Source organism: Octopus bimaculoides, chromosome 2 (genome assembly GCF_046866305.1).
Source record: "Octopus bimaculoides isolate indiv1 chromosome 2, ASM4686630v1, whole genome shotgun sequence".
Taxonomy (NCBI): Eukaryota; Metazoa; Mollusca; class Cephalopoda; order Octopoda; family Octopodidae; genus Octopus; species Octopus bimaculoides.
In genome coordinates this window covers 71,656,866-71,684,807 of record NC_142929.1, presented here as the reverse complement: position 1 = coordinate 71,684,807, position 27,942 = coordinate 71,656,866, and the positions used below count along the sequence as shown (strand labels likewise).

At 36.7% G+C, this 27,942-nt stretch overlaps 1 protein-coding gene across 5 annotated transcripts in view; it reads right to left on the bottom strand.

Annotated features, from left to right (window-relative positions):
• Positions 1 to 27,942, bottom strand: part of LOC106883441 (centrosomal protein of 112 kDa) — a 237,973-nt gene that overhangs the window by 53,386 nt on the left and 156,645 nt on the right. For all 5 annotated transcript variants that reach the window (XM_089346986.1, XM_089346987.1, XM_089346988.1 and 2 more), the window contains 2 exons: positions 19,177 to 19,263; positions 17,094 to 17,156 (listed from right to left, as the gene is read on the bottom strand). In XM_089346986.1, the coding sequence (XP_089203112.1) occupies positions 17,094 to 17,156; positions 19,177 to 19,263 (150 nt within the window). The remainder of the gene's footprint in view (positions 1 to 17,093; positions 17,157 to 19,176; positions 19,264 to 27,942) is intronic.

Sequence of the window (27,942 nt, the reverse complement as noted above, 5' to 3'; positions counted from 1 at the left end):
TCTTTTCTTTTTAAAGATGATAGGGAATGATCTGAGTGAGGATTGGCTATAGGTTCTGATGGTGGCTGCAACAAAGGTAGCTACCAGCCATCTATCATATGTAGTTCTACTCTCATGGATTACAGCAGTAGAATACAACAGTAGTTAGGAAAGTGATAGAGGTATGAGTCATAGGGAGATGAGGGATGGGAAAGGACTTGATAGGGATGGTGATGTAGGTGAAACAATAGTGCTTCAAACTATATATATTCTATTCTACCAACATTCTGTCAACTCTGGCGTACCTCAGGGTTCAGTTATTCCTCTCATCTCCTTTCTTCTATACATTAATGTTATCATTGCTGTTTCATCTGACATCATGGCATCAGGAAGGGCATCCAACTGTAGAAACCATGCTAAATCAGATTGGAACCTGGTGCAGCTCCCCAGCTTACTTGTTTTCTGTTAAACTGTGCAACCCATGCCAGCATGAAAAATGAACGTTAAATGATGATGATGATACGTTTGTTAGTAGATGATTTTGCCCTTCATTACATAACTTTCCATACCCAGATGCAATCTGTTCAACTAAAAACCTTCAAAGTGGTGCTCCAGCATAACTACAGTACAATGACCGAGGCAGATAAAAGATAAACCTAAAAGATTTATTATACAATGCTGATAAAGGTAGGCACAAGCCTGGCTGTGTGGTTAAAAAGTTTACTTTCCAACCATGTGGTTTGACGTTCAGTTTCACTGCTTGATCGACCAAGACATTGTGTGTGGATTTGATAGATACAAACAGAAAGAATCCTCTGTGTGTGTGTGTGTGTGTGTGTGTGTGTGTGTGTGTGTGTGTGAGAGAGAGTGAAAGAGAGAGAGTGAGGGAGTGTGTGTATCCTTATTTTGACGTTACATGTTGATTGTAAACAAGCACCATCATACAAGTGGGGTTGTTCACTTTCAGTCTTCCATAAAAAACATTTTCTGGCCATGAAGAAATATTACTTTGTTTAAAAACAGGTGAGGGTTAGTACAGAAAGGGCATCCAGCTGTAGAAAATCTGCCTCAACAAATTCCATCTGACCCATGAAAGCATGGAAAAGTGAGCATTAAAATGATAGTGATGATGGTGATGATGATGGTAAAGAAAACATTAATTAAATTTCATTCCAACAAATTCAGATATTATAGATTTATATTGAGAAAAACAATGTTTTTCTCGATAAATCTAAACATTGCTAATTAGGTATTTGGGGGATACAGCAAACCAGCAGAAAACAAATAAACAAAGAAAATACATTTTGTACCTACAAATTATGTTTATAATAATATATTGGTATACATGTATTCTATCAAATATTGGCAGTTACAAATAAATAAGCATATAACATTTATCATGATAATTATCATCATTATCATTATCATTAACCTTTTAAGCTTGTTTTCCTTTTTGGCATGGATTGGTTGATTTGATAGGATCCAACCAGGTGGAGGATTGTATCATGCTTCAATACATCAGTTTCGGCATGGTTTCTATGGCTAGATATCCTTTCTAATGCTATCCATTATACAGAGCATCCTACCTACGTTATCATTAACCTTTTAAATTCGCTTTCCCTGCTGGCATGGATTGGTTGATTTGACAGGATCTAACCAGTTGGAGGACTGTATCACGCTCAAATGCATCTGTTTTGGTATGGTTTCTATGGCTGGATGGCTTTTCTAATGATATCCCCTATACAGAATGTCCTGCAAATATTGTGTTTGTGGCACCAGCATTGTAGAAGTTGCCTTGCCCCAGCAAAGCTGAAGAGTACTCTCAAGCCTGCATTGTCTCTTACTAAATTTGCCAACCATTTTACAGTGTGGTGGATAATTTTTTTTTTTTTTTTTTGGCACAACACTAATGAGGACAGTTTGTAACTTGAAATACTTAAGAGCTCCCATAACAGAAAGGAGACAAGGGGAGAGTAATGACTTTAGGCGAAGTAACAAGAAATGGACATTATGGGTCAAGGGACTGGATTGTGTAGTGTGGGGGAAAGGAATGTATCTTTCATGTTTCAGGCATTAGATTGTGGCCACGCTGGAGCATCTTGAATTTTTTTACTCAAATGTATCAACCCCAGTACTTATTTGTTCTCAGCCTGATACTTAGTCTATCAGTCTCTTTTGTCAAACTGCTAAGTTATGGGGATGTAAGTACACCAACACTGGTTGTCAAGTGGTGGTGGGGGACAAAGACACACACACTCATATATATACATAATACATCATATATATATATATATATATATATATATATATATATATATATACATACACATGACGAGCTTCTTTCAGTTTCTATCTACCAAAACCACTCACTTGGCCTGAAACTACCACACAGTGGGACTGAACCTGGAACATGGCTTTGGGAAGCAAGCTTCTTACCACACAGCTATATATATATGTCCTCGTCTGTTGTTATTATTTGTATATATATATATATAATATATATATATATATATATATAGGTGCAGGAGTGGCTGTGTGGTAAGTACCTTGCTTACCAGCCACATGGTTCCGGGTTCAGTCTCACTGCGTGGAATCTTGGGCAAGTGTCTTCTACTATAGCCTTGGGCTATCTTGTGAGTGGATTTGGTAGACGGAAACTGAAAACCCATTATATATATGTATATATATGTGTGTTTGTATGTTTGTGTGTCTGAGTTTGTTCCCCTAACATTGCTTGACAACCAATGCTGGTGTGTTTATGTCTCCATCACTTAGTGGTTCAGCAAAAGTGACTGACAGAATAAGTACTGGGCTTACAAAGAATAAGTCCCGGGGTCAATTTGCTCGACTAAAGGTGGTGCTCCAGCATGGCCACAATCAAATGACTGAAACAAGTAAAAGAGTATATATATATATATATATATATATATATATATATAGGAATGTCTATGTAGTTAAGAAGGTCACCTCCCAACCATATTGTTTCAAGTTCAATCTTACTGTGTGAGACCTTGAGGAAGTGTTTTCTACTATAGTTCAGGGTTATCCCCAAAACCTTGTGAATGGATTTGTTCAACAGAAACTGAAAAAAGCCTATAATATATGTGGTGGTGGTGGTGGGTGCATATGTGTTTTCTTGTCTTGATATTATGTGATGGTTGTAAATGAGCATCACTATCATACAAGTAGTGTCCTTCATTTCCATTCTTCAGTGAAAACATCTGACCATGGGAAAATATTACCTAGCTTGGAAACAATTGAGGGTTGGTGACAGGAAAGGTATCCCACCATAGAAAATCTGCCTCAATGAATTCCATCTGATCCATGCAAGCATGGAAAAGTGCAATGATGATAATAATGATGATATCATTTCATTTAATGCCTGATTTTTATGCATGTGCAGCACAGATGGAAGTTAAGTACTGAGGTAGTGTTTGCTATGGCTGGATACACTTCTTGTCCCCAACTCCTCACTTGTTTCTCAAGTGAGGGTTTTTTATTCCAGAGGAACTCCAGAGCATAGAGAGAGCAGATGATTTTGTTGACAGCAAATGACAAATTTCACTAGTTGCAATGCAACTTACTAACAAGAATGTCATCATCTGTAGGTGAGCTTCAAATCATGATGTCAATGTGTGTACTCATAGTTATATTCACACAAGCATGTACACTCAGTTTGGCTATTAGCCTTATAGCTTGCTTTAGAAAAGCCTGTCCACAGATATCAACTATCAGGTAGATTTTACAGTGCATTACAGTGAAGAGTCGACATTTTCCAGTATTGCTGAAGTTATACTAAAACGATGTATTATGCTGTATATTATATAGTAGTATTCCAGCAATAATTCCTAGTAAAATGTTGACAAAACCATTGTAGTATTATGCAATAAAATGTGTTGTTCACTCCATTCTCCTGTTTAGCAAGCGTAAGATTGGTAGAATCGAAAGCTTCCTTATGTAGTTGCAATTTCACTGGGCTGGTCATTTCATCAGAACGAATGATGAAAGAATACACAAATCCCTAATGTACAGCTAGCCTGATAGTGGGCACAGGAATGTTGCCTTTGTCAAGAACAGGTTAACCTCTCTAGTACTAGTATTACAATAAAGTACAGCCAATACACATCCAATGCCATACGAACTGAGCTAGAACAAAATAGAGTAATATATCCTCTAACCTATTCTAGAGAGCAAGTATCTCAAATTGCAACAACCCATCCTATCCATACCAACATAGAAAGTAGGCAGGCCACAGTGAGAAGGAAGAGAATCATAACCCAACCAGTATTCCTTCTGTCTTCCTTTTTCATTATTTTCCTTCTTTCAGATGGAAGTAGATTTGTTTTAGAGACCAGTTATCAGTCATTTGGTCAAGGTGTTCTGCCCAGGCGATTATTTCAGTGTTGGCTTCACTGAAGTCACTGATGTTTGTTTGATTGTCCTGCCAGCTGATTTCAAGAATGCTTCAAAGGATGTGCTAATGAAAATGTTCCAAGATTTTTCAGATAGTGCTAATAGGTTCTTAAGCTTCAGATCTGCAGAGAAGTGTTGGGAAAACTATGGTCTTGGAAATTACGGCCATTTTTGTGTCCGTTTCTGATATCTCAACCATGAAGTTCTATGTTTCTAAATCAGGGGTTCTCAACCATTTTTTATTTAATTTATGGATCCCTTTGATTACTATTTTATTCTGGTGGACCCCCATAACTGGAATGTTGTCAGTGATCAGGTTGCAGTCTCAAAGTTTGAAAACTAGTTTTATAGAAACTTCTTTCAAAATTCTTATTTTGTTTATTTTCACTCATTAACTTGTGTAGGTTTAACTATGTAAAATATCAGAGAAAAAAAACCTAGCTGTTTCTTGCAACACATACCAATACATATAAAGCAAAATTTTCTCAGGGGCCCTTAAAATACTATTGTGGATCACCAAGTTACTATTTTGTTACATGGACCCCCCCCCCCCCCCCACCACCACCACCACCGGCCTAATTTTATATGAACCCTCAGGAGGCCATCTGGACCCTTGTTGAGAACCACAGCTGTAAATCAACCAAAATCTGCTCCAGCACAGCAAAGCCTGTAACTAAATTTGTTTACTGACATCAGTATTAGAAGACAGACAGTTTCAGAGATATGAGAAGTAGCTGACATTTTTTGAGAGCCCTTCCATTTAGTTCAAGTAAAGATGCCAAAAGTGGTTCTCTCTAGAAGAAGGCTGGTGTAGAATGTCATTGGGCTGATGTTTGGTCTAAGTTGGCTATTAGCATGGTGGAACACTTGGAGAATGTTTTGCAAGATTTTCTATTGAGTTTGTGGCATCACACACTACAACTTGTACCTTGTGGACATGATGTTTCTGAACTCTGCTTCATTTTATCACAGCTATAATGGTTTATTTCCTGAGGTAGCAAACTTCATACTCCACCCTAATGCACCTGTTTATATTCCTTGAATTATCTAACTATTTCACATGACAGATCTTATTACTAAATGCTCGACCATCTCTATCCAAAACTGCAGTTCTCTGAAAGTTCTGCCCTGTCCAAATTTGATCCAGAGTCAATGACAGCATTAACCTCACAATTTGGGAGAATCATAACAGTAATAATAATGTTCTTAACGTTGATTAAATCAACCCAGTACCTGACTGGCACTTTATTCTATCAACATTGAAAGGATGAAAGGAACTTATATTGTAATGAGTTGAAAGAAATGCACCAAGCATTTTGTCTGATGCTCTAATGATTCTGCCAGATTGCCATCTTAATAATAATAATAATAATAATAATAATAATAATAATAATAATAATAGCAACATCACACTAGATAAAGCCAATGAAATAAAAGAATTAGACGAAAGCCAGCCATACAAATATTTAGGAATCAATGAACTAGATAGGATACAACACACACAAATGAAAGAAAAAATAAAGAAAGAGTACTATAGACGAGTTAGATCAATACTAAAAACAGAGCTCAATGCTAAAAACAAGATAATAGGTATCAACACTTTAGCCGTCCCAGTTATAAGTTACAGCTACAATATCCTTAACTGGACACTAAACGAACTATCTAAAATAGACAGGAAAACAAGAAAAATAACGACAGGATCTAGGATGCACCACCCAAAATCTGACATAGAAAAGTTACATATACAATGTACAGAAGGTGGTAGGGGTCTTATACAGCTGAAAAACTATTATAAAATAACCACCATAGGACTGCAAAAATACCTACTTCAGAAGCAAGGAAAACTAATACAAATAGCCACAAAACACGAGCAAAACAAAAAACTGTTTTCAGTATTTAAGGAAGCTGACAAATACAAACAAGAAATCATATTATCTAATAAATATGAAGAAGAAGAAGAAGAAATAACAAAAGCTATAAAACAAATGAAATCCAAACTAAAACTAGAACAGCAACGGACCATGATAAAACGATGGCAAGAAAAGCCCGTACATGGTAAATACTTGGCTAAACTAAATGCAAAAGAAATAGACAGAGAAAAATCCCAGCAATGGTTGAGAAGCTCAGGACTCAAAGCAGAGACTGAAGGATTTTTAATTGCTGCACAAGACCAAAGCCTCCCCACCAGAAATTACCAAAAACATATAATGAAAAGAAACATAACAAGTAACTGCAGAATATGTGGCAATGGACAAGAAACAATAAATCATATTATCTCTGGCTGCCCAGTCCTGGCTAAGAAGGAATATATTCACAGACACGACAGAGCTGGGATCTATATACACTGGAAGCTATGCCAACACTATGGAATAACAACAGAAAAAAGATGGTATAGGCACACGCCAGAAAAGGTCACAGAAAATGAGAAAGCAACCATACTCTGGGATGTGCCAATACACACAGATAGAGAAATTAAGGCCAATAGACCAGATATAGTTGTCAAAGATCATGGAGGAAAAAAATGCTTTCTAATTGATGTATCAATACCAGCAGATGACGTTTCCCTAAAAGAAATGGAGAAACTTTCAAAATACAAAGACCTGGAAATAGAGGTAACTCGAATGTGGGGTCTAAAAACAGAAACAATTCCTATCATAGTAGGTGCCTTAGGTATAATAAAAAAATATTCAGACAAATACATAACAAAAACAGCAGGACTTACAAATATATATAACATACAGAAAATTGCACTACTAGGCACCACACACATCCTACGCAAAACACTTTCAATACAGTAACCATAAGAGCATCACAGCAAACCACAGCACATACCCAAGGCACACAGAGCTGCGCTCGGTAGTTTAGGGAAAGCACGTTATAAAAATAAAAATACTGAATAATAATAAGACTAGTAAATTTAGGGCGAGGGTGTAAGTCAATGACATTAACTCCATTGCTCCACTGGTACTTATTTTACTGACCCTGAAAGGATGAAAGGTAGAGTTGACCTTGGCAGAATTTGAACTCCAAACATAAAGATGGATGAAATATCACTAAGCATTTTGCCAGTGTGCTAATGATAATAATCACTGAAAATAGTATTATTTGGGACAGCTAGGATACTTAGGAAGGTTCTTGGCATCTAAAGTTACTTGTAGCCCAATGTTAGGAATTTTTCTTTTCCAACAGTCTAATCTGTTATGCATATATGAAATAATAATAATTAATTCTGGTTTTATTGGCCACAAGGGCTAATATAAATTAAAAACATGTAAGGACAAAGACAGGATGAAGGTTACAAAGGGTTTTGTCCGAAAAGAAAACGTTCGTGTAAGCAGAGAAAGATATAACAAATAAAACTCCCAAATGCCAACATTTGTTATTATTAATGACACTTATTACAGAGCTTTGATTTGTTAAAAATTTAAGGTTTATTGGTGGTATTATAGAGCGGGAGTGACAAAAATAAAACACCCCCTACATTTTACAGGTTGTCAAATGCACAGTGTACACCAGTTCTAATCACGATGGGTCACTGAAAATAAAACTGGTAAAACATTAAGAAGACACTGTTACCATCTGCCTAATTCCACTAGCACCATAGTAAAAGCCATATAAAAGATGGGAGGTTTTCCTGTTGCACCCTGTAGAAGATTTCTTAATTTTATATCCAATATCATATATTGGCTTTGGGTTGGGGTTTTTTTTTTACAGACTTAGACATTTAGTTACCATTTTCTAAATTGCTGAATGATTGATTGCCCCATTTCTCTCAACATTTCTTGTAGGTGTCCACAAAAATGATGAAGTGCCAAATCTTTGTATGGACTGGTAGGGTGAAGAAGTGCTTTTTCATTAATAATAGCTAAGAATTTCATCTTAGAACCCTCATAGTATGATGATCTATTAGTTATTTAAATATTGATGAAGAGCTGCCCAACTAAAAAGTAACTAAGGAAGAAAGTAATGGAGGCAGTAGGATCATAAAAAGAACATTAAAAACAAAACCCCCACAGAAGTCCATCATCACAAGAAAAGGAGCAACTTTAATGATTATTGAGTAAGCACTGTTACTCATGTCATCCATGTAGTCATCAATTTCACAGAGTTGAAAAGCAAATTAGGTCTAAAGACAAGTAACGATATCAATATTAGATCTAGGAAGTTATAAAATATCAAAGCTATTTAATAGTTTATTTGTGCATGACTCACACAGGCATAAAATGTTTTTAAATTTGTTAGTAGTTTGTTACACATTATTTCAGTGACTAATCCAGGTACTCTAGATATTGGTCCTTTCACAAATAATGTAACGTCTAAATGTGTGTGTAAGATGATTCTACCTAGGTTTCCTATGTGCAGGAGGGGTTCGAGAGAAATAACATGAGAAAGGCAAAGCAAATTGTTAAAGTGCTGAATTGGGTAATAGAGGAAAATGGCCTTCCTAACAGACAAAACATTAATGACTGCATTGCCCCATAAAAATAAAACAGGCAAAAATGCAGCATTGTTGCAGATTCAGTTGACTGGTTGAGTTGAAATAGAAGAAATCTGCTTGGTCTTGTGATTTCCACAAGTCCCTGGGAACTTCAGGAACTTCAGCTTCTTCACCACCAACACTAATATATTGATGTCAGTGGTGGTAGTGAAGAAGCTGGTCAGAGCAACACCAGCTGAAGTCCCCTAAAATAAAATGGATATTTTAATTCAAAGGGTGAAAACAATAACAACATACCAGCTTAAAGTCATCCATGTAGTATCAGACAGTACTAAATAGGTATCTAAAACTGCAGGCAAATAGTACTATACCACCTATGTGTTCACTTTAGAAGAAAGAGACTTTGACTGGGTATGGAGAAGAGCAGTAAAGTGTTGCAAGATGGTATAAAGGTGTACAATACCTCAATATATCTAGTAGATCGAGGTAGTGAAGTTTGATTGGATGTTGAATGTCATGAAGGCAATGACAAGTGACCAAGACCTTTAGCAATTTGCTGTGCTTGAGGAGACATGTCAAACTAAGCGAAATTGTAGTCATGGCCAGTGCCAGTGACATGTAGAAGGCACCTGTGCTAGTGACATGTAAAAGATACCCGTGCTGGTGACATGTAAAGGGCACTCATGCTGGTGATACATAAAAGGCACATGAAAGGCACCTGTGCCAGTGGCACATAAACAACACCCAATACATTCTGTGGAGTGGTTGGCATTAGGAGGGGCATTCAACCATAGAAACCAAGTGAAAATGAACTGCAGCCTGGTGTAGCTCTCTGGCTTATTAGCACCATTCAAACCGTCTTACCCATGCTAGCAAGGAAAACAAGCACTAAATGATGATGATGATAATGAATACTGTGAAAAGTATTTAAGAGAATAACTTGTGAAATTCTTCAACAAAAATGAAACAAGGATGTGGCTTGAAACAAGCATCAGCATTAGACAAGGCTGCTCATTATCACCAGGACTTTTCAATTATTTCTTGAACAAATCATGACCAATAATCTAAAGGATTTTGATGGGATCTAAAATTTGCAGTTGATTTAGATTTATTCACTAGGTCTAATGTGGTACACATTTAACCCTTTAGCATTCAGATTATTGTCAAATTTAATGCCTATTTATTCTCATTGCTTTGAATTAATCATGCATTATCTCATAGCTTTGAGATTTCAATGATGTGATTGTTTATTTTTACAATAGCATTGTTAGGCAGCTGTGAGAGGCTGAGTCTTATCAGTTTGAACATAAACCAGGTAAAGTATTTGGGCCGGATATGGCCAGTTTAAATGTTAAAGGGTTAATCAGTTCTTCAAAGGTGTGTGACATTGCTTTCTCTTTTACAGGTGTGGTGGACATTGTCGCAGTAAAGGAAGTTAAACGAAGGCAATGTATTAAGACCTCTAAGTGTGAATGAGTCAAATGGAAAGTAAATGATGTAATCAGAAGCAGACAGATATCCTGTTGACCCTCCTACACTAAATGTAAGTCAGTGTGGAGCAGCAAGGATATAACAGTAGGAGGGAGAGAGGGCTGCACCAGCAGTTTGCTAGTAGTTGGGTGCTGCTGAATAATCCAGAGCAATGTGAAAAAATATAGCTGGCTCAATGATACAATGTACTGCCTGGCCAAGGAATTAAACTCACAACTTTAATGTTTGTGAGTTCAACATTCCTAACTGCTGGGTCACAAAAGCAATGGGGAAATAAACATACCTTGTATCTTTTATTCGTTTCAGTTATTGGACTGTGGCCATGCTGGTGACACTAACTTGAAGGGTTTAGTTGAACAACCCCAGTATTTACGTTTTTGTTAAGTGTTTATGTTAGTCTCTCACCATCATTTAACAACTGTTGTTGATTTGTTTACGTCCCTGTTACTTAGCAGAGTCCAATAGAATAAGTGCCAGACTTTAAAAAAAGTTTTAAATGTAAGTACCCTTCAAGGTAGTGCCCCTGCATGGCCGCTGTCCAATGATTGAAACAAGTATGAAGTACAAGGTACTAGATACTACAACTATGTCAGATGTTAAAAATTGAGTGGATAAACTCGTATTAAGTGTTTATTTAATAAGTACTTAAAGAATCCTGAATCAGGAAATCTATCTGGGAATTACAAAAATATTAGTAATTTGTTTTGTTTTGTTTTTTTACTTTATTTCTTAGTATAAAATCCAAGAGAAAAATTAACATTAGTGGTTTTTATTTTTCATACTTCCATCCAGTACAGAAGGTCTCATTGTTGCTATCAGCAAATACATCTCAAACTACTTTATTTTGTATTACTATTTTATTAAGTGAGTTTGAGTACTTTCTTTATACGTAACAACATCAAAGTTGCAATAATATTGTTAAAGTAGCTTTGGAAGCAAAACAGAAACAAAAATATAAAAAAAAAACAAAAAAAACATAACGTGAAGTGAAATACACGTATGGAGTTAAACTGCCTGCATATGTCTGAAAGAAATTTACACTTGGGTCAACCCAGAAGTTATATTTCTAATGGGCAACTGCACTAGTTCTCAAGGGAGTCTTGAGTCATATGGAAAGAACTGAGCAGATGTTTTAAGGATAAACTTAAAGAAAAATAGAATGATAAAATTCTTTTTTTTTCACCCTTTTCTCTTTTTTCTAAAATGTGTTTTAATTCTAGTTTGTAACACTCATCATTCTGATATTCTAATCATTCTTTGACTGAGAGAATTCGAAACTTTAGCATTTAATGTAAAGATGAACTCTGCACCTCTTCTAAAGCAGTCAATGAATAAGGAAAAGAAGCAAGGAGAAACAGTGGAATGTTCAGGGATAGGCAGAGGGAACTATTAGGGGAAAAGAACAAAAGAAAGGGAAGAGAAAATTATTTAAAGAAAGAAAACAAGGAAAAGAACTCTCCCTCTCTCTCTCTCTTTTTTTATATATATATATATATATATATATATATATATATATATATATATAGATAGATAGATACAGATATAAATACATATAGACAAGGAGAATTACAATTCTTCCTGGAATATTTCTATTAAAAATTGATATAGGATGGTTGCATGAAAATTCTGAATTTTCAAATTGTCTTGTCTGTTAAAGAAAAAATAGCCTTGAGAGGAGATTAAAAATACACACATATGCATAAAAGTCTCCATTTAGAACTAAAAATGAACATTATATATATGTGTGTATATATTTATGTGTGTATATATATATATATATATATATATATATATATATATATATATTTATATATATACACACACATGCACATACACTTGAGTTCTGTTTCTTCCATTCTACCATATATATAAAATCATCACCACCGTTTTAACATCCAATGTTCCATGCTTACATGAGTTCATTGGAAGTTGTTGAGGCAGATTCTCCATGGCCAGATGCCCTTCCTGTTGCCAACCCTCATCAGTTTTCAATGAAGGTAATATTTCCCCATGGCCAGACATGTTTTCTCATGGAAAACTGAAACAAATAATGTAGCTTACATGATAGTGATGCTTACTTACAACATCACGTCAGGTCAAGACAAAGGTACACACACACACACACACACACAGGAGCAGATGTTGCTGCATGTTTAAGAAATTTACTTCCCGTGCATGAGGTCTCAGGTTCAGTCCCACTGCATGGCATTTTGCACAAGTCTTCTACTATATCTCCAGGTTGACTAAAGCATTGTGATTGGATTTGGTAGATGGAAACTGAAAGAAACCAGTTGTGTGTGTGTGTGTATGCACCTTTTTCTTAACATCATGGGCATTGTCATCATGTAGGCAATGTTGTTTGTTTCTGGTCTTCAGTGAAGAACATGTCACACCATGGGGGAAATATTACCTTGCATGGAAACAGGTGAGGGTTGGTGACAGGAAGAGCACCCTGTTGTAGAAAATCTTCCTCAAAATATTCCACTGAACTGATGTAAGCATGGGAGAGTGGAGGGTTGTCGCTGAAGAGGTCACAGATGTGAGATGAAAGATTTCCGGACAATGGACACGAGTTAAAATAATAAAGTAAGAATAGTAATAAACGAGTGAAGAAAAAATATATAGTGCATGTGTTGATTTGGCAAGAAAAAAAAATTACCATCCTGAAATAGAACAATATCTGTTTCAACACACAATTTCACAATTGCAAAATGAATTGATAGATGAAAAAATTTATATATTCCTTCTCTTGCTTTCAGTTCATTTTGGTATTTATATAAATTGTATTTATCTCGGTAAGTTTCTTAATTGTTTTGAACACTTCACCATTATTACAGTGATAATTATTGTTCAATTATTTAAGGAAGTGGTTCTCAATCATTTGTTGCCTATTGACCCCTTTGATTCCTATTTTATTCAACTGGACCCCACCTCTCCCATAGCCATTCATTGCTTTAAAAAAATCCTATTATATTTATATAATTAAGTATTATTAGGAATTGTCTAAAAAATTGTTGGTAATGTTTTTATAAGTGCAGGTGTGGCTGTGTGGTAAGAAATTTGCTTCCCAACCACATGGTTCTGAGTTCAGTCCCACTGCATGGCACCTTGGGCAAGTGTCTTCTACTATAGCCTCAGGTTGACCAAACCTTGTGACTGGATTTGGTAGACGGAAACTGAAAGAGACCCCTTATGTGTGTGTGTGTGTGTGTGTGTGTGTTTGTATCTGTGTTTGTCTCCCCACCACCACTTGACAACTGGTGTTGGTGTGTGTTTGTTTCCCTGTAACTTAGCAGTTCGGCAAAAGAGGCCAATAGAATAAGTACCAGGCTTTAAAAAATAAGTACTGGGGTCGACTCATTTGACTAAAAAAAAAATTCAAGAATGTGCCCCAGCATGGCCGTAGCCTAATGACTGAAACAAGTAAAAGATAGAAGATATTGTAGAAGTATAAGTAATTTATTGCAGGGAAAGGATCCCAGTTGAGAACCACTGGCTTCCATGTTGACATGGGTTGGACAGTTTGACTGGGTTTGACAAGTAGAAGGATTGTATCATGCTCCAATGTCTACTTTAGCATGACTCCTATGGCTGGATGTCCTTTCATATCTCAACATTGTACCTAACTTCACAAGTACTTCATCATCATCATCATCATCGTCGTCGTTTAACGTCCGCTTTCCATGCTAGCATGGGTTGGACGATTTGACTGAGGACTGGTGAACCAGATGGCTACACCAGGCTCCAATCTGATTTGGCAGAGTTTCTACAGCTGGATGCCCTTTCCAACGCCAACCACTCTAAGAGTGTAGTGGGTGCTTTTACGTGCCACTGGCACAAAGGCCAGTCAGGCGGTACTAGCAACAGCCACACTCAAAATGGTGCATTTTACGTGCCACCTGCACAGGAGCTAGTTCGACGGCACTGGCAATGATCTTGCTCGAATGTCTTTACACGTGCCATCCGGCACAAGTGCCAGGAAGGTGATGCTGGGCACAGGTGCCATGACGATTTCGCTTTCGCTTGCCCCAATAGGTCTTTGCAAGCAGAGTTTAGTGTCCAATGAAGGAAGGTACGTATAAGTGGGCTGGCTGATATACCTAATTTCACCATATGACTACATCAATTATTATCAGTATTATAGTTAATGATGTACCCACTCTCAAATTACATCTTTTAAAAAAAATATCCTGATTGAAAAAAATATACCAAAGCCTGCAAATTTCACATGACACTTGTTCATTTATTTAACATCATGGCTAGCATGGCTAAGATGGGTGAAGTATTTGAGGCAGGATTTTTATAGTTCAATGCTCTTTCTGTCTCTAACCCTCAACTTTCTTTTCAAGAAAGTGATTCTTTTATTCCAGGGGAACTTGAAATCACAAAGCTATCAGGTGATTCGTTGACAGAAAATGTCAACAAACATCATGAGTTCCAGCCCAAAGACAAACAGTGAAATACTGCTTGTAAGTGAGTTGCAAATGATGATGATGTTTTTATAGCCATAGCCAAGCACAGATTGTGAACATTCACACAGACATACACAAGCATGGCTGTGTGGTTAAGAAGTTTTCTTCACAATCATGGAGTTTCAAGTTCAATCCCAATGTGAGGTAACTAGGTTATGAGTCTTCTACTATAGCCCCAGGCTGACCAATAGCCTGTGAGTGAATTTGATGGATAGAAACTGTGCAGTCACCTGTCATATATATGTGTGTGTGTGTGTGTGCATGTGCATATGTGTGTGTTCACAACCACAGGCTTTTAAGTTTAGTCCCACAGTGTGACACCTTGAGCATGTCTTATACTATAGCCCTAGGCTGACCAAAGCCTTATGAATGAATTTGGTAGATAGAAACTGAGAAGCCTGCTTTATATATTTATGTGTGTGTCTGTGTGAACCACAAGTGTATATGGAATAAGTACTGAGGTCAATTCATTTAATAGTACTTCAGCATAGCTAGTCTGATGAGTGAAACAAATACACACACACACTCTCTCTCTCTCTCTCTCTCTCACTCACATAAGCACATATATATATATATATATATATATATATATATATACACACATATAAATAAAACAGGCTGGGAGAACCTACCCTGACTGCTATTGCTACACTGCAGAACACTCAACCAACCAACTGCATCAACAGATCACTAAAGCATGAAACATAATAGATTGGTGCTTTGTTTACCTATTATCAACTCAATGGATACCAAAGTGCCATTGAAATTCTTAAACAGAGTTAACCAAATTGCTTAACAACAACAGTAACAACAGATGCTAAATATATTTCTTTTATCTTTTTTTCGTTTATCTTTTACTACTTTCAGCCATTAGACAATGGCCATGCTGGGACACCACCTTGAAGAATTTAACTGACTCTAATACTCATTTTTACTTTTTATAAGCCTGGTACATATTTTATCAATTACTTTTGCTGAACTGCTTAAGTTATGAGGACAAACCAGCACCTGTTGTCAAGCAGTAGTGTACTTTTTATTAATTTGCATTTTTATATTTCAGGTTCCATATGTGACTGTTTAATCATGCCACATACAAAAGAAGCCTTGGAATTAACCGAATTTCAAAGAGGCTGTATTGTGGGTCAATCTGAAGGTGAACCAAGTCAGCATAAAATTGCAGAAAACCTTGAGATCCCTCTTTCTTCAGTTAATAGAGTGATTGCGCAATTCACCAGGGAGAGGAAGGAGTCAACATCACCTTGTCCAGGTTGACCAGGGCCCTCTGACAGGAACCTTCACTTTGTTAAGAGAAGTGTAGAGGATAATGCTCGTTGCAAGACCCCTGACATAGCAGAACCAGTTGATGTCAGTCCCAAAACAGCTGTCAGATATCACCACAAACTTGGCTACTATGGCAGAGCAGCAAGAAGGAAGCCACTTCTTCCATCAGCCAATATCAAGCAGAGAAAAGATTGGGTCAGTGAGATGGTGGAGAAACCACTAGCATTTTGGGACACTGTCATATTCTCTGATGAGTCCAGTGGTCGAGTGTGGGTTTGGAGATTGTGATCACGAATTTGACATGAAAAGATTGCAGCCAAAAATGAAACACAGCGGCTATTCTGTGATAGTCTAGGGAGCAATGGTCAATCAGAGCTATGGAGTGTGAGGGAAACATAAACTCAGATAAATATGTGTCCATATTGCAGAAAGGACTCCTGCCAGTCTTCTCCCAGTGGTGAAATGTTTAAAGAAGACTCTTTATTTATGGAAGATGGGGCTCCTTGTCACACAGCTAAAAAGACTCAAGATTAGTTGGATGAGAATGGCATTAAAAAGCTTCCATGGCCAAACCAGTCCCTGATGTGAATCCTATTGAACACCTCTGGAGCATAATGGGCAGGACACTTCATAAAAAGAACAACAAAGCATCCTCAAAACCAGATCTTTTGAGATTACTGCATGAAACTTGGCAAGAAATTCCCCAAGAGAATATTCGTCATCTGATCAGTAGCCTGCCTAATAGGTTTCTTGCATTGAAAAATGCAAAAGGCAATACTTTGTGAGTGAATACCTTGTGAGTGAATTTGGTAGTAGTAACTGAGGTAGCTCATCATATGTGTGTGTGCTTTTGTGTTGGTTTGTTTACATCCTTGTAAGTTTCAGTGACTGGTAGAATGAGTACCTGACTTAACAAAATAAGTATTGGGATTCGATTTGTTAAACTAAACACTTCAGGTGGTGCTCCAGTGCAATGAAAAACTTGTAAAAGGCAAAAAATAAAAAAAAAATTTACTTACAGTATTAGTTATTTGAGTCCTTGTAGAGAATTCTTTCTCTAAATTCTTTAATTCTGAAGAGGTCTGAAAGGAAGAGAAGTGTTGGTGAAAACATTTAAATACTATATAATTTTTTTCAATTACTTATTACTTAATATAATATTATATATAGGTGCAGGCATGGCTGTGTTGTAAGAAGTTTGCTTCCCAACCATATGGTGCCAAGTTCAGTCTCATAGCATGCCGCCTTGGGCAAATGTCTTCTAATGTAGCCTCAGGCTGACCAAAGCCTTGTGAGTGGATTTGGGAACTGAAAGAAACCTTTGTGTGTATGTGTGTGTGTATATAGCTATGTGTGTGTGGCTTTGTGTCTGTTTGTCCCCAACCACCGTTTGACAACTGGTTTTGATATGTTTACCTCCCTGTACCTTAGCACTTCGGCAAAAGACATCAACAGAATAAACTTCAGGCTTAAAAAAATAAGTACTGGGGTCGATTCATTCAACTAAAATTCTTCAAAGTGATGCCCCAGCATGGCTGCAGTCTAATGATCGAAACAAGTAAAATAATTAAAGATATGTATTTTCATATTACAAATACCATTCAGAATTCTCTCCTCCTTCATCCCTTTCACTCCATACTCTTGCCTCCTTCATTCGTCCATCTATCCTGGTATTTCTGTTATTGCTCTCTCTCTTTCTCTCGTCGATTCACTTCCTCAGCTACATAGCCCTGATTGAACAAACATGTCTTAGCTTATGGGGTACACAATAATCCCACTAGTGTTGGTGCCAGTATAGAATCTATCCAGGACAATCTGCAAAGTAGTCGGCCAGCAAGTGGAGACACGAGGGTTGATAAAGCCCTTCAGTAATGCTTTTATGTATAGTAATTTCCTTAGGGATTATACCACGATTAAATGCTTCCAGTGCACTCTGTAAAGTGGTTGGTGACAGGAACAGCACCCAGCTGCAGAAACCATGCCAAAAATGAAACTTATGAGAGAGACTTTTGCTCTGATCCATCAAAGAAGGCATACATCATCATCCTTCTCATTGTTTAACATCCAATTTTCCATGCTTGCTTGGGTCATATGGAATCTGTTGAAGCAGTGCTTTTACAGCCCAATGCCCTTCCTATTGCTGACCTTCACCTACTTCCAAGCAAGGTGATATTTCCCCATTGTCAGACATGTTTTTCATTGGAAGACTAGAAACAAACAACATTACTTGTGTGATGGTGATACTTGTTTACAATCTTCACATGATGTCAAAACAATAGCACACATAAAAACACACACACACACACACACATACATACATACACATACATGACAGGCTTCTTTCAATTTCCGTCTATCAAATCCACTCACAAGACTTTCATTGACCCGAGGCTATAGTAGAAGACTCATGCCCAAGGTGTCTTGCAGTGGAACTGAACTCAAGACATGGTGGGAAGCAAGCTTCTCAGTCACATAACCACACCTGTAATAACCAACTAGGACTTCCAAGACCCACAGAACACATGCCAGCATGGAAAGCTAACATGAAATGATGATTGTTACTCTTAATTTAACCAAGATGTCTTGCTTAAATAATTTTAGGCATGCTCACTAACAATAGCATAGTTCAATGAACTAAGCCAGAGAGACACACAAGAGTACCATGGAAATTAACAGATAGCTGAATGTGTTCCACCAGAAATGCTTGAGAAGGATTCTGAGAACATACTGGCAAGGGCACATAACCAATGAGTCAACACAAGCCCTCTTAGTGAAAACATTATCAAAGAACATAAATTAAAACTAGCAGGTCACATACTCTGGCTACCAAAACAAAGCCATTCTAAAACAGCTTTTAAATGGACACCACCAAAGGGAAAAAGAAATTACATGGTGCAGAACATTCATAAATGATATGAGAGAGGCCAATATCACATGACTTGATGTAGATTAAAACCATAGCCAACAGAAACCAATGGCGTCAGCTTGCTTGCTCCCTAATGTACTCAAGGACGCAAGAGAAACTAAAACTTCAAAATGCTTCATAATTCCTAAATTTATAGTGAAAAAGAGGAGTTGATTCATTGGCCTAACTATGGTTACCTTTTCAATAATTTTGTTCATTTCTTCAGTATGGTGTTTCTGAATATTATTCCGGTGGTGTTCCATCTGGGTATGCATTTTGCTGACCTAGAAGGAGAAGAATTACAATGTTAACTGTTGTACAACATCAAAAGCAAACTGAATGACTTTGCAGTAATTCATTTCCAATTGCTTTAGTTAATTTAAATGTCAAACACATGGTGTGCCTTGATGGAGAGCTATTGTTAAGGGAGATAATTATTTCTGATAAATCTTGGTGGGAATAGAAATTTGAATTTTAAACTGAAGAACAAAGAAGATGTATAGAATATACATATGTAATTTTTTTTTCTTTTGCTTACTCATTACAAAGATCTTAAAATTTCTAGTCAAAGGTAATCATGTGTAGTGGCCATTTCATTCTTATTTGAAATCTTCAGCATGACATGATCTGAGGCAAATAAACTAAACTAAATTAAACATTTTAGGAAAAGAATCCAATTATCACAGTTTATTTTGTCAAAATTGATACCTGATTAAATACCTGTATTTTACACATACATGTATGTATCCACTCACAGAAATTACTTTAAATCTGAATAAATAAAAAATTAATATTTTGTGTGTCATTGTGCATGGGCACAATATATTATTATTATTGTATTATTGTTGTTGTTACTATTATTATTATTATTTTATAACCCCCAGGCACAAACACTTGGTAGAGATAATTTTAAAATTCAATTTCATATCTTAATTTAATTCAATCTACTTCAATTCAATTTATTATGATTGCACCCTAATATCCTAATAGTTGATAAAAGCTGATATAATAATTGTATTAGGGAAAGATTTTTGTGGTGAATTGGTTCAGACAGAAACAACATTGACATACTTTCTCTAGAAAGGTAGAAAGTAAAAGCAGTGCTAAAAATCTGCTTCTCCCATTCCAGCATCTACAGTTCCCTTTCTTTCACAACATGCCTATTTGGAGTGTCAGTAAACATACATTTTCAATTTTCTTGTAAGCTATCCAATGCCAGAGATATATGAAGCTTCAGAGAAGTAATTAAAATATCTTACTATTTGATATTTTATTGTTTCTCATCCTCTACATCTTCACCACTGCCAATTTTATTTTGGAATTATTGAAAGATATATAAATTTTTTTCTTTTCCTTTTAAATTGAAATATTGCTTAAAATTTATTTAAAAACAAAATTGAAAAAATAGATGTATTTTTGTGATATTCCCTATCTGTCTAACTCTGTCTCTGCTCTCTCTCTCTCTCTCTCTCTCTCTCTCTGTGACTGGTTTTAAACTTTAACAGAAGCCATTATTGTTCAGGAATGTACAATCAGAATGATAGATTGCTTAGAAAGAAAAACAAAAAAACTATGGAGTAGTAGTCATAGAGAGTTGTCGAAAGAAATGTCTGGATATAGTAAAACATGAATAGAAGCTGAAACAAAAGAAGGGGATGGAGTAGTAGAAATAAAACAAAAACAAACAACAACAGCGAAGACAAAGCAAAAACAACAACAAATAAAACAAAAACAAACAACAACAGCGAAAACAAAGCAAAAACAACAACAAAAATCTAATATCTTATGTTGAAAATACACTCCACAGTAATTAGTGTAGTACGAGTTCCAATTAAATCCAACTCTAATAATATCTTGAGATTCAATTAAATAAGACAATAATATGTTCTTGAGAATGTTTCAGAAAAATAATGATTGAATGTATGAATGAATAAATAAATAAAGATAGTAACAGCTCAAGTATTCTAACTGAAAATGTAAGCTGCCGGGATTAAGACTAGGTTTCTGTTTTGTACATTCCATAATGGTAAACTGTGCGATATCTCTCAGATAATGAATCAAAATAATTATGGTTAATTCCCCACGATGCATAGCTGATGCCATTGGAAATAAGTCTAAATAATTAGTGACATGGAAGCAATTTATTCAAGAAGACATCTAAGTATAAAGTAATTGCCAGGGTTAGCATTTACTGGTAAATATAATTCTATTATGTCTGTGTAGACTCTACATGGTAATAGATATGAAATGCATGTTTGAAAATTTAGGTTCATTCAACTTGTAGCAAGATTCCTGCTGAGTTTTGAACCATCATGCTCAGGTTCACCAGCTCAGGACTACAGCTTAGCACAACACTGCCATGAAAAGCGAGGCCAGTTTTGAAAAATTAAATGTGTCACCATAAAAGGTATTAATGTCTACTTAAAAATGGCTCAGTCAATCAAATTGGCTGGTGTGTAATGAAATGAGCTGGAATATTCCTGCAAAAATGCCTGGTCAAATATTCTTGAAACTCTGTTGGGTGTTATAAAAAAAAAACCTAAGATTTTGAACTCCCAGAGGTGCTACTCAAAGCTATGTCAGTCAGCTTTGTGATAGGCATTCTCATTCCTTCTAATTAATTTGTTCCATCCTTTAGAGGTTGTAAGAACAGGTATTAGTTGAGCACTGAAGTCAATGTATTCGACTTCTTCCACCCCTCAAAATTGCTGGCCTTGTGCCAAAATTAAAAAGTATTAGTATTTACCATATTATACAATTAAAACTTGTACTTATTCTATTCAATATCTCTTCAATGCTGTTCTATTGTGTGTAATATATATGTAAAGGCAAATGTTCCAGGTTAATAAAAATGTATGAGTCGACTTTGCCTTTCTTCTTTTTGGGGTGAATAAAATACATACCAGTTGAGCACTGAAGTTGATGTAATTGACTTAACCCTTCCTCCTGAAATTGCTGGCATTGTGCCAAAATTTGAAACCATTATTATAATTATTAAGGCAAGCGAGCTGGCAGAATCATTAGTACACCAGGCAAAATGCTTAGTGACATTTCATCCATCTTTACACTCTCAGTTCGAAAGTGAGCATTGCACTCACTTTTTCATCTGTATACCAGTAGTCATACACTGATAGGTTCAGGCTCTAAATTGTCTTAATGAAAGGAAATATGATATTGAAGAATATTTCCTAGGTAAAACAAGATTCTGAGCTTTTGAACTGCAATCGAGAATCAGACATCACAATAGTCATCATCAAAATTTAATGTCTGTTTTCCATTCTAGCATGGGTTGGACAGCTTGACAGGAACTGGCAAGGCCAGGGGTCACAGCAAATCCTGTAGACTGCTTTGGCTTGGTTTCTATGGCTGGATGCCCTTTCTAATACTCAACCAGTCTGCAGAGCGTACTGGGTGCTTTTTACGTGACACCATCACCAGTGCCTTTTAAGTGGCACCAGAACCAATGCTTTTTACATGGCACCATCACCAGTACCTTTTATGTAGCACCAGAACCAGTGCTTTTTGTGTGGTACCATCACCAGTGCCTTTTAAGTGACACCAGAACCAGTGCTTTTTATGTTGTACCTTAGTTTGAGGATCTCAATCCTGTTGTGGCATGAGTCTTTTTGTTGAAATAATTTGAATACATATAACCTAGTTGATTAGTCTATCTCTTAGAAAGATTATACTACAAATATGTTGTAGAAAACAGTTACAGGTGGTTTGTGTGTAGTAACTGAGAAATTCTTGAAACAAATTTTGGTTTACATAATCATCATTGTTTTTTAACATTTACTTTTCTGTGCTTGCATAGGTCAGATGTAAGTTATTAAGGCACATTTCTTATGGATGGATGCTCTTCCTGTCACCAACCCTCACTTGTTTTCCAAGCAAGGTGATATTTCACCATGGCTGGATATGTTTTCATGTAAGGTTGGAAGTAGATGACATTGCTTGTATGAAGGTGACATTGTGCAACAGCAGAAAACAAATATTGGGTTGTCCGGAAAGTTTGTGCCGATTTATAGTAGTTTACCTTTCGACTTATTTTAGAACATGGTTGAGTCCATAAAATAGGATTTGACTACACTTCCATTTAGAGCATAGTTTAAGCTATCTTTTCGTGGAAGAAGGTTTCTGTTCCTATAACCTGTGTTAATTCTGTAACCCTTTAAAATGGAAGATAAGAAAGTTCATTTTCGACACTTGATGCTTTTCTTTTTCCGTAAAGGGAAAAATGCCTCACAAGCAGCCAAAGAAATATGCACAGTTTACGGTGATGTTTCTTTAACCGAAAGAACTGTACGGAAGTGGTTTGCAAGGTTCCGAGCTGGAGATTGTAGCCTTATTGATAAAGAGCAATTAGGCAGACCATCCACTACAGATGATGACCAAATCAAGTCATTAATTGAGAATAACCCACATTGCACAACCTGAGAACTGACAGAAAGCCTCAACCTATAAAAATCTGTCGTTCATGAGCACCTGGTAAAGCTTGGGTACACAAATCACTACAATGTTTGGGTACCACATGAGTTGAGTGAGAAGAACCATTTGGATCGCTTTCCATCTGTGATTTGCTTCATAAAAGAAATGAAAACATACCTTTTTTAAAGCAAATTGTGACAGGTGATAAGAAATGGATTATCTACCGAAATGTTCAGAGAAAGCCATCCTGGAGTAAGCGACATGAGCCACCCTTAGCCACCCCAAAAGCGGGTCTTCACCTTAAAAAAGTCTTGCTTTGTGTCTGGTGGGATTGGAAAGGAATACTGTACTATGAGCTTCTCCCAAGTAACCAGACAATTAATTCTTAGAAATACTGCACACAACTGGACGAGTTAAAAGTAGCAATCCAAGAGAAACGTCCAGAATTGGCCAACAGGAAGGGTGTTGTTTTCCAACATGATAATGCAAGACTGCACGTTTCTTTGGGAACCAAACAAAAATTGCTGCATCTCAGCTGGGATGTGTTACCCCACCCTCCATATTCACCAGATATTGCTCCTTCGGATTTCCACTTATTCAAGTCTCTGCAGAATAGTCTTAATGGTAAAAATTTCAATTCCTTGAGTGACGTAAAAAGATACCTTGATGAATTCTTTGCCATGAAACCACCTCAATTCTCGGAAGAGGGTATTTTCAAGTTAAAGGAAAGATGGAAACGCACTATGCAACAAAATGGTTCATATTTGGTTGATTAAAAATGTAATGGCAAGTATTTATTGACCTTTTTCTTTCCTTTAAAAATCAGCATGAACTTTCTGGACAACCCAACACATACACACATGCAAATATATATCTTTTATCAGTTTCAGTCATTAGACTGTGGTCATGCTGGGGCATGACACCAGTAATTATTTTTTTTTTAGGCTTGGTACTTATTCTATTGGACTCCTTTCACTGAACTGCTAAGTTATGGGGGTGTAAACAAACCAATACCAGTTGTCAAGCGGTGATGGGGACAAACACAGACACAAAGACACACATACATACATACACACACATATATATATGATGGGCTTCTTTCAGTTTCCATCTACCAAATCCACACACAAGGCTTTGGTCAGCTGAAGGTTATAGTAGAAGACATTTGCCCAAGATGTAATGCAGTGGGTCTGGACCCAGAACCTGGAACCATGTGGTTGGGAAGCAACCTACTTACCACACAGTCATGCCTACACATACACACACAGAGGCCTCTAAAAAGCAGCCAGTACACTTTGAAGTGGTTGAGCTAGAGCGTTGCACCAATCCCAAATGTCTTCTTTGGTTCCATGTCAAACCATCCAACACATACTAGCATGGACAAAGGGATGTCAACTGATAACAATGATGGTGTAGGAATAAAAATCTAAAAAGAGGTTTTATACATCTACTGCAGTATTTTTTTTTTTTTGTTCAATATTACAAGAGGCATAAATTATATTGATGATCCTAATTTCAAAAAGTTGATGTAATCTGTCAGAACACTTTTTTGCATAATCCTTTTCTGTGCTTTGTTTAGAAGGGGGGGGGGGGGGTGATATAATATTATTTTATGGTTTTAGGTACAGGTGTGGTAGTGTAGCTAAGAAGCTGGCTTCCCAACCACATGGTCCTGGGTTCAGTCCCATTACATGGCATCTTGGGCAAGCATTTGTTTTTTTTACTACAGCCCCAGGCCATTCAAAGCTTTCTGAGTTGATTTTGTAGACAGAAACTGAAAAAAACCTGTTGTGTGCAGATATATATATATGACCCACCCACCACAACAGAATTGAGAACGTAAAACTAAAGTGCCACATAAAAGAGCATCTAGTACACTCTGTAAAGTGGATGGCATTAGGATGGGCTGTTGAAACCAAGCCAAATAAACTATGGAAACTGGTGCAACCCCTACCAGCATTGAAATGGATGTTAAATGTTGATGATAATATATGTATGTGTGTGTGTGTTCATGTGTATCCTCATCTAGACATCACATGATTGTTGTAAATGAGCATTACAGTCATAGAAAGATAGAGAGGTGTTTGTTCCCAGTTTTCCATGTAAAGCATGTCTGGCTATGGAGAAAATATTACCTGGGTTACAAACGGATAAGGGTTAGTAGCAGAAGCTGTGTCCGGCCATCAAAAATCTGCCTCAACAAATTCCACTTGACCCATTCAAGCATGAAACAGTTGACATTAAACAATGATGATTCAATTATTTCACTGTTTTCCTCAATGAAGTGAAGAATTTATATATCAATGGTTGTTGTTGTTGGCACTCCGTCGCTTACAACGTCGAGGGTTCCAGTTGATCCGATCAATGGAACAACCTGCTCATGAAATTAACGTGCAAGTGGCTGAGCACTCCACAGACACGTGTACTCTTAACGTAGTTCTCGGGGATATTCAGCGTGACACAGTGTGACAAAGCTGACCCTTTGAAATACAGGTACAACAGAAACAGGAAGAAAGAGTGAGAGAAAGTTGTGGTGAAAGAGTACAGCAGGGTTCGCCACCATCCCCTGCCGGAGCCTCATGGAACTTTGGGTATTTTCGCTCAATAAACACTCACAACGCCTGGTCTGGGAATCGAAACCGCGATCCTATGACTGCGAGTCCGCTGCCCTAACCACTGGGCCATTGCGCTTCCACATATCAATGGTAAGTAAGAGCAAAACATCTGCAATTGTTCTAATCGCAGAAGTCTTCATTCCCCACCATTCCACTTTATAGGAGCTTTATAAAATAGTAATCGAGAGGTAGTTGTGCCAAGAGGGGGGCCAAGTTTAAATATTATTCAGCTGAAATTTCACAACTGGATGTTGTTTATAATTGATATTAATAGCTGTTTATCATTCACTTGTTTAATCATTGGACTCTGGCCATGCTGGGGCATAGCCTTGAAGGGTTTAGTCAAACAAATCAATCCCAGGACTTATTTTTCAGTCTGGTACTTATTCTGTCATCAGTCTCTTTTGCTGAATTGCTAAGTGATGAGGATATAAACAAACCAACATCAGTTGTCAAGTGCGTGTGTGTGTGTAGGGAGCAGGGGTTTAGGCAACAAACACAAAAATACATGCATATACATATATATATATATATATGTATAAAAGACATTCAAGCGAGATCGTTGCCAGTGCTGATGGACTGGCTCCTGTGCAGGTGGCACGTAAAATACACCATTTCGAGCGTGGCTGTTGCCAGTACCGCCTGACTGGCCCTCATGCCTGTGGCACATAAAAGCACCCACTACACTCTCAGAGTGGTTGGCGTTAGGAAGGGCATCCAGCTGTAGAAACCCTGCCAAATCAGATTGGAGCCTGGTGTAGCCATCTGGTTTCACCAGTCCTCAGTCAAATCGTCCAACCCATGCTAGCATGGAAAGCGGATGTTAAACGACGATGATGATGATGATGATATACACACACATACATACAACAGTTTCCATCTACCAAATCCATTCACAAGGCTTTTGGTCAGCCCAGCAGTAAAAGTAGAAGACACTTTTCCAAGGTGTCAGACTGTGGAACGGAACCTAAGAGGATATGGTTAGGAAGCAAACTTCTTATCCACACAACCACACCTGTGCCAATATACATACATACACACACACACACACACACACACATATATATATATAATATACTTATGTACATATACACAAAACCACACAACTGTATATGTTTTCTGTGTGCATATGGAAATGGGAATTTGAATATAATCAGTCAAATATGTGGACACACACAAAAGCACTACACACATACACACACACACACACACACACACACACACACAAAGTATACAAGTGTGTTTATAATCTATTTTATTTTTGTTTTTATTTTTTTGAGAACTGATTCTAATCTCAGTTTTTTCCCTAGATATTATTTAAATGGGGAAATATTTCTTACTACTCTTTGATAGCACAGCAGCTGAAGGAACTATAAAGCCTTTTCCTCTTTCTATAAAACCAAAAACTAACTGCCAAGCAAAAAAAAAATAAATAAATAAAAATCTTCCCTTACCAAAGAGAAACATGTGAAGTACAAAAAGTAAGTGTTGCAAACATATTTTCAATAATATCAACCACAAGAAAATAAAAGACCAAGAAAAAAAAATAAAGAAACTAACAAAAAAGAAAGCTGAAAAAAAAAATCTAGCTTTTCTGGTTACTATTTTTTGATGTAAAGTTTTATGATTTTTTTAAAATATATTGTTGTTAAATCTGAGATTACATTGAATATTTCTTAGAAGTTAGAACATCTCAATTTAAGGAGTCATAAACATTGCAAAATTATATGAAAAGCCATTTTGCGGTTCTTACACAAAATTATACGGGGGAAAGAAACAAAAAATAAACAAGCAAAGAAAAAAAAAACTCCAAGAACTGTCCCCCCCCCCCACACTCCTCACCCAACAAAACAAACCATTTTGTGATATGGACAATGAGATATGATGAAATGGTATGCATATGGATATTTCTTTGTGCAT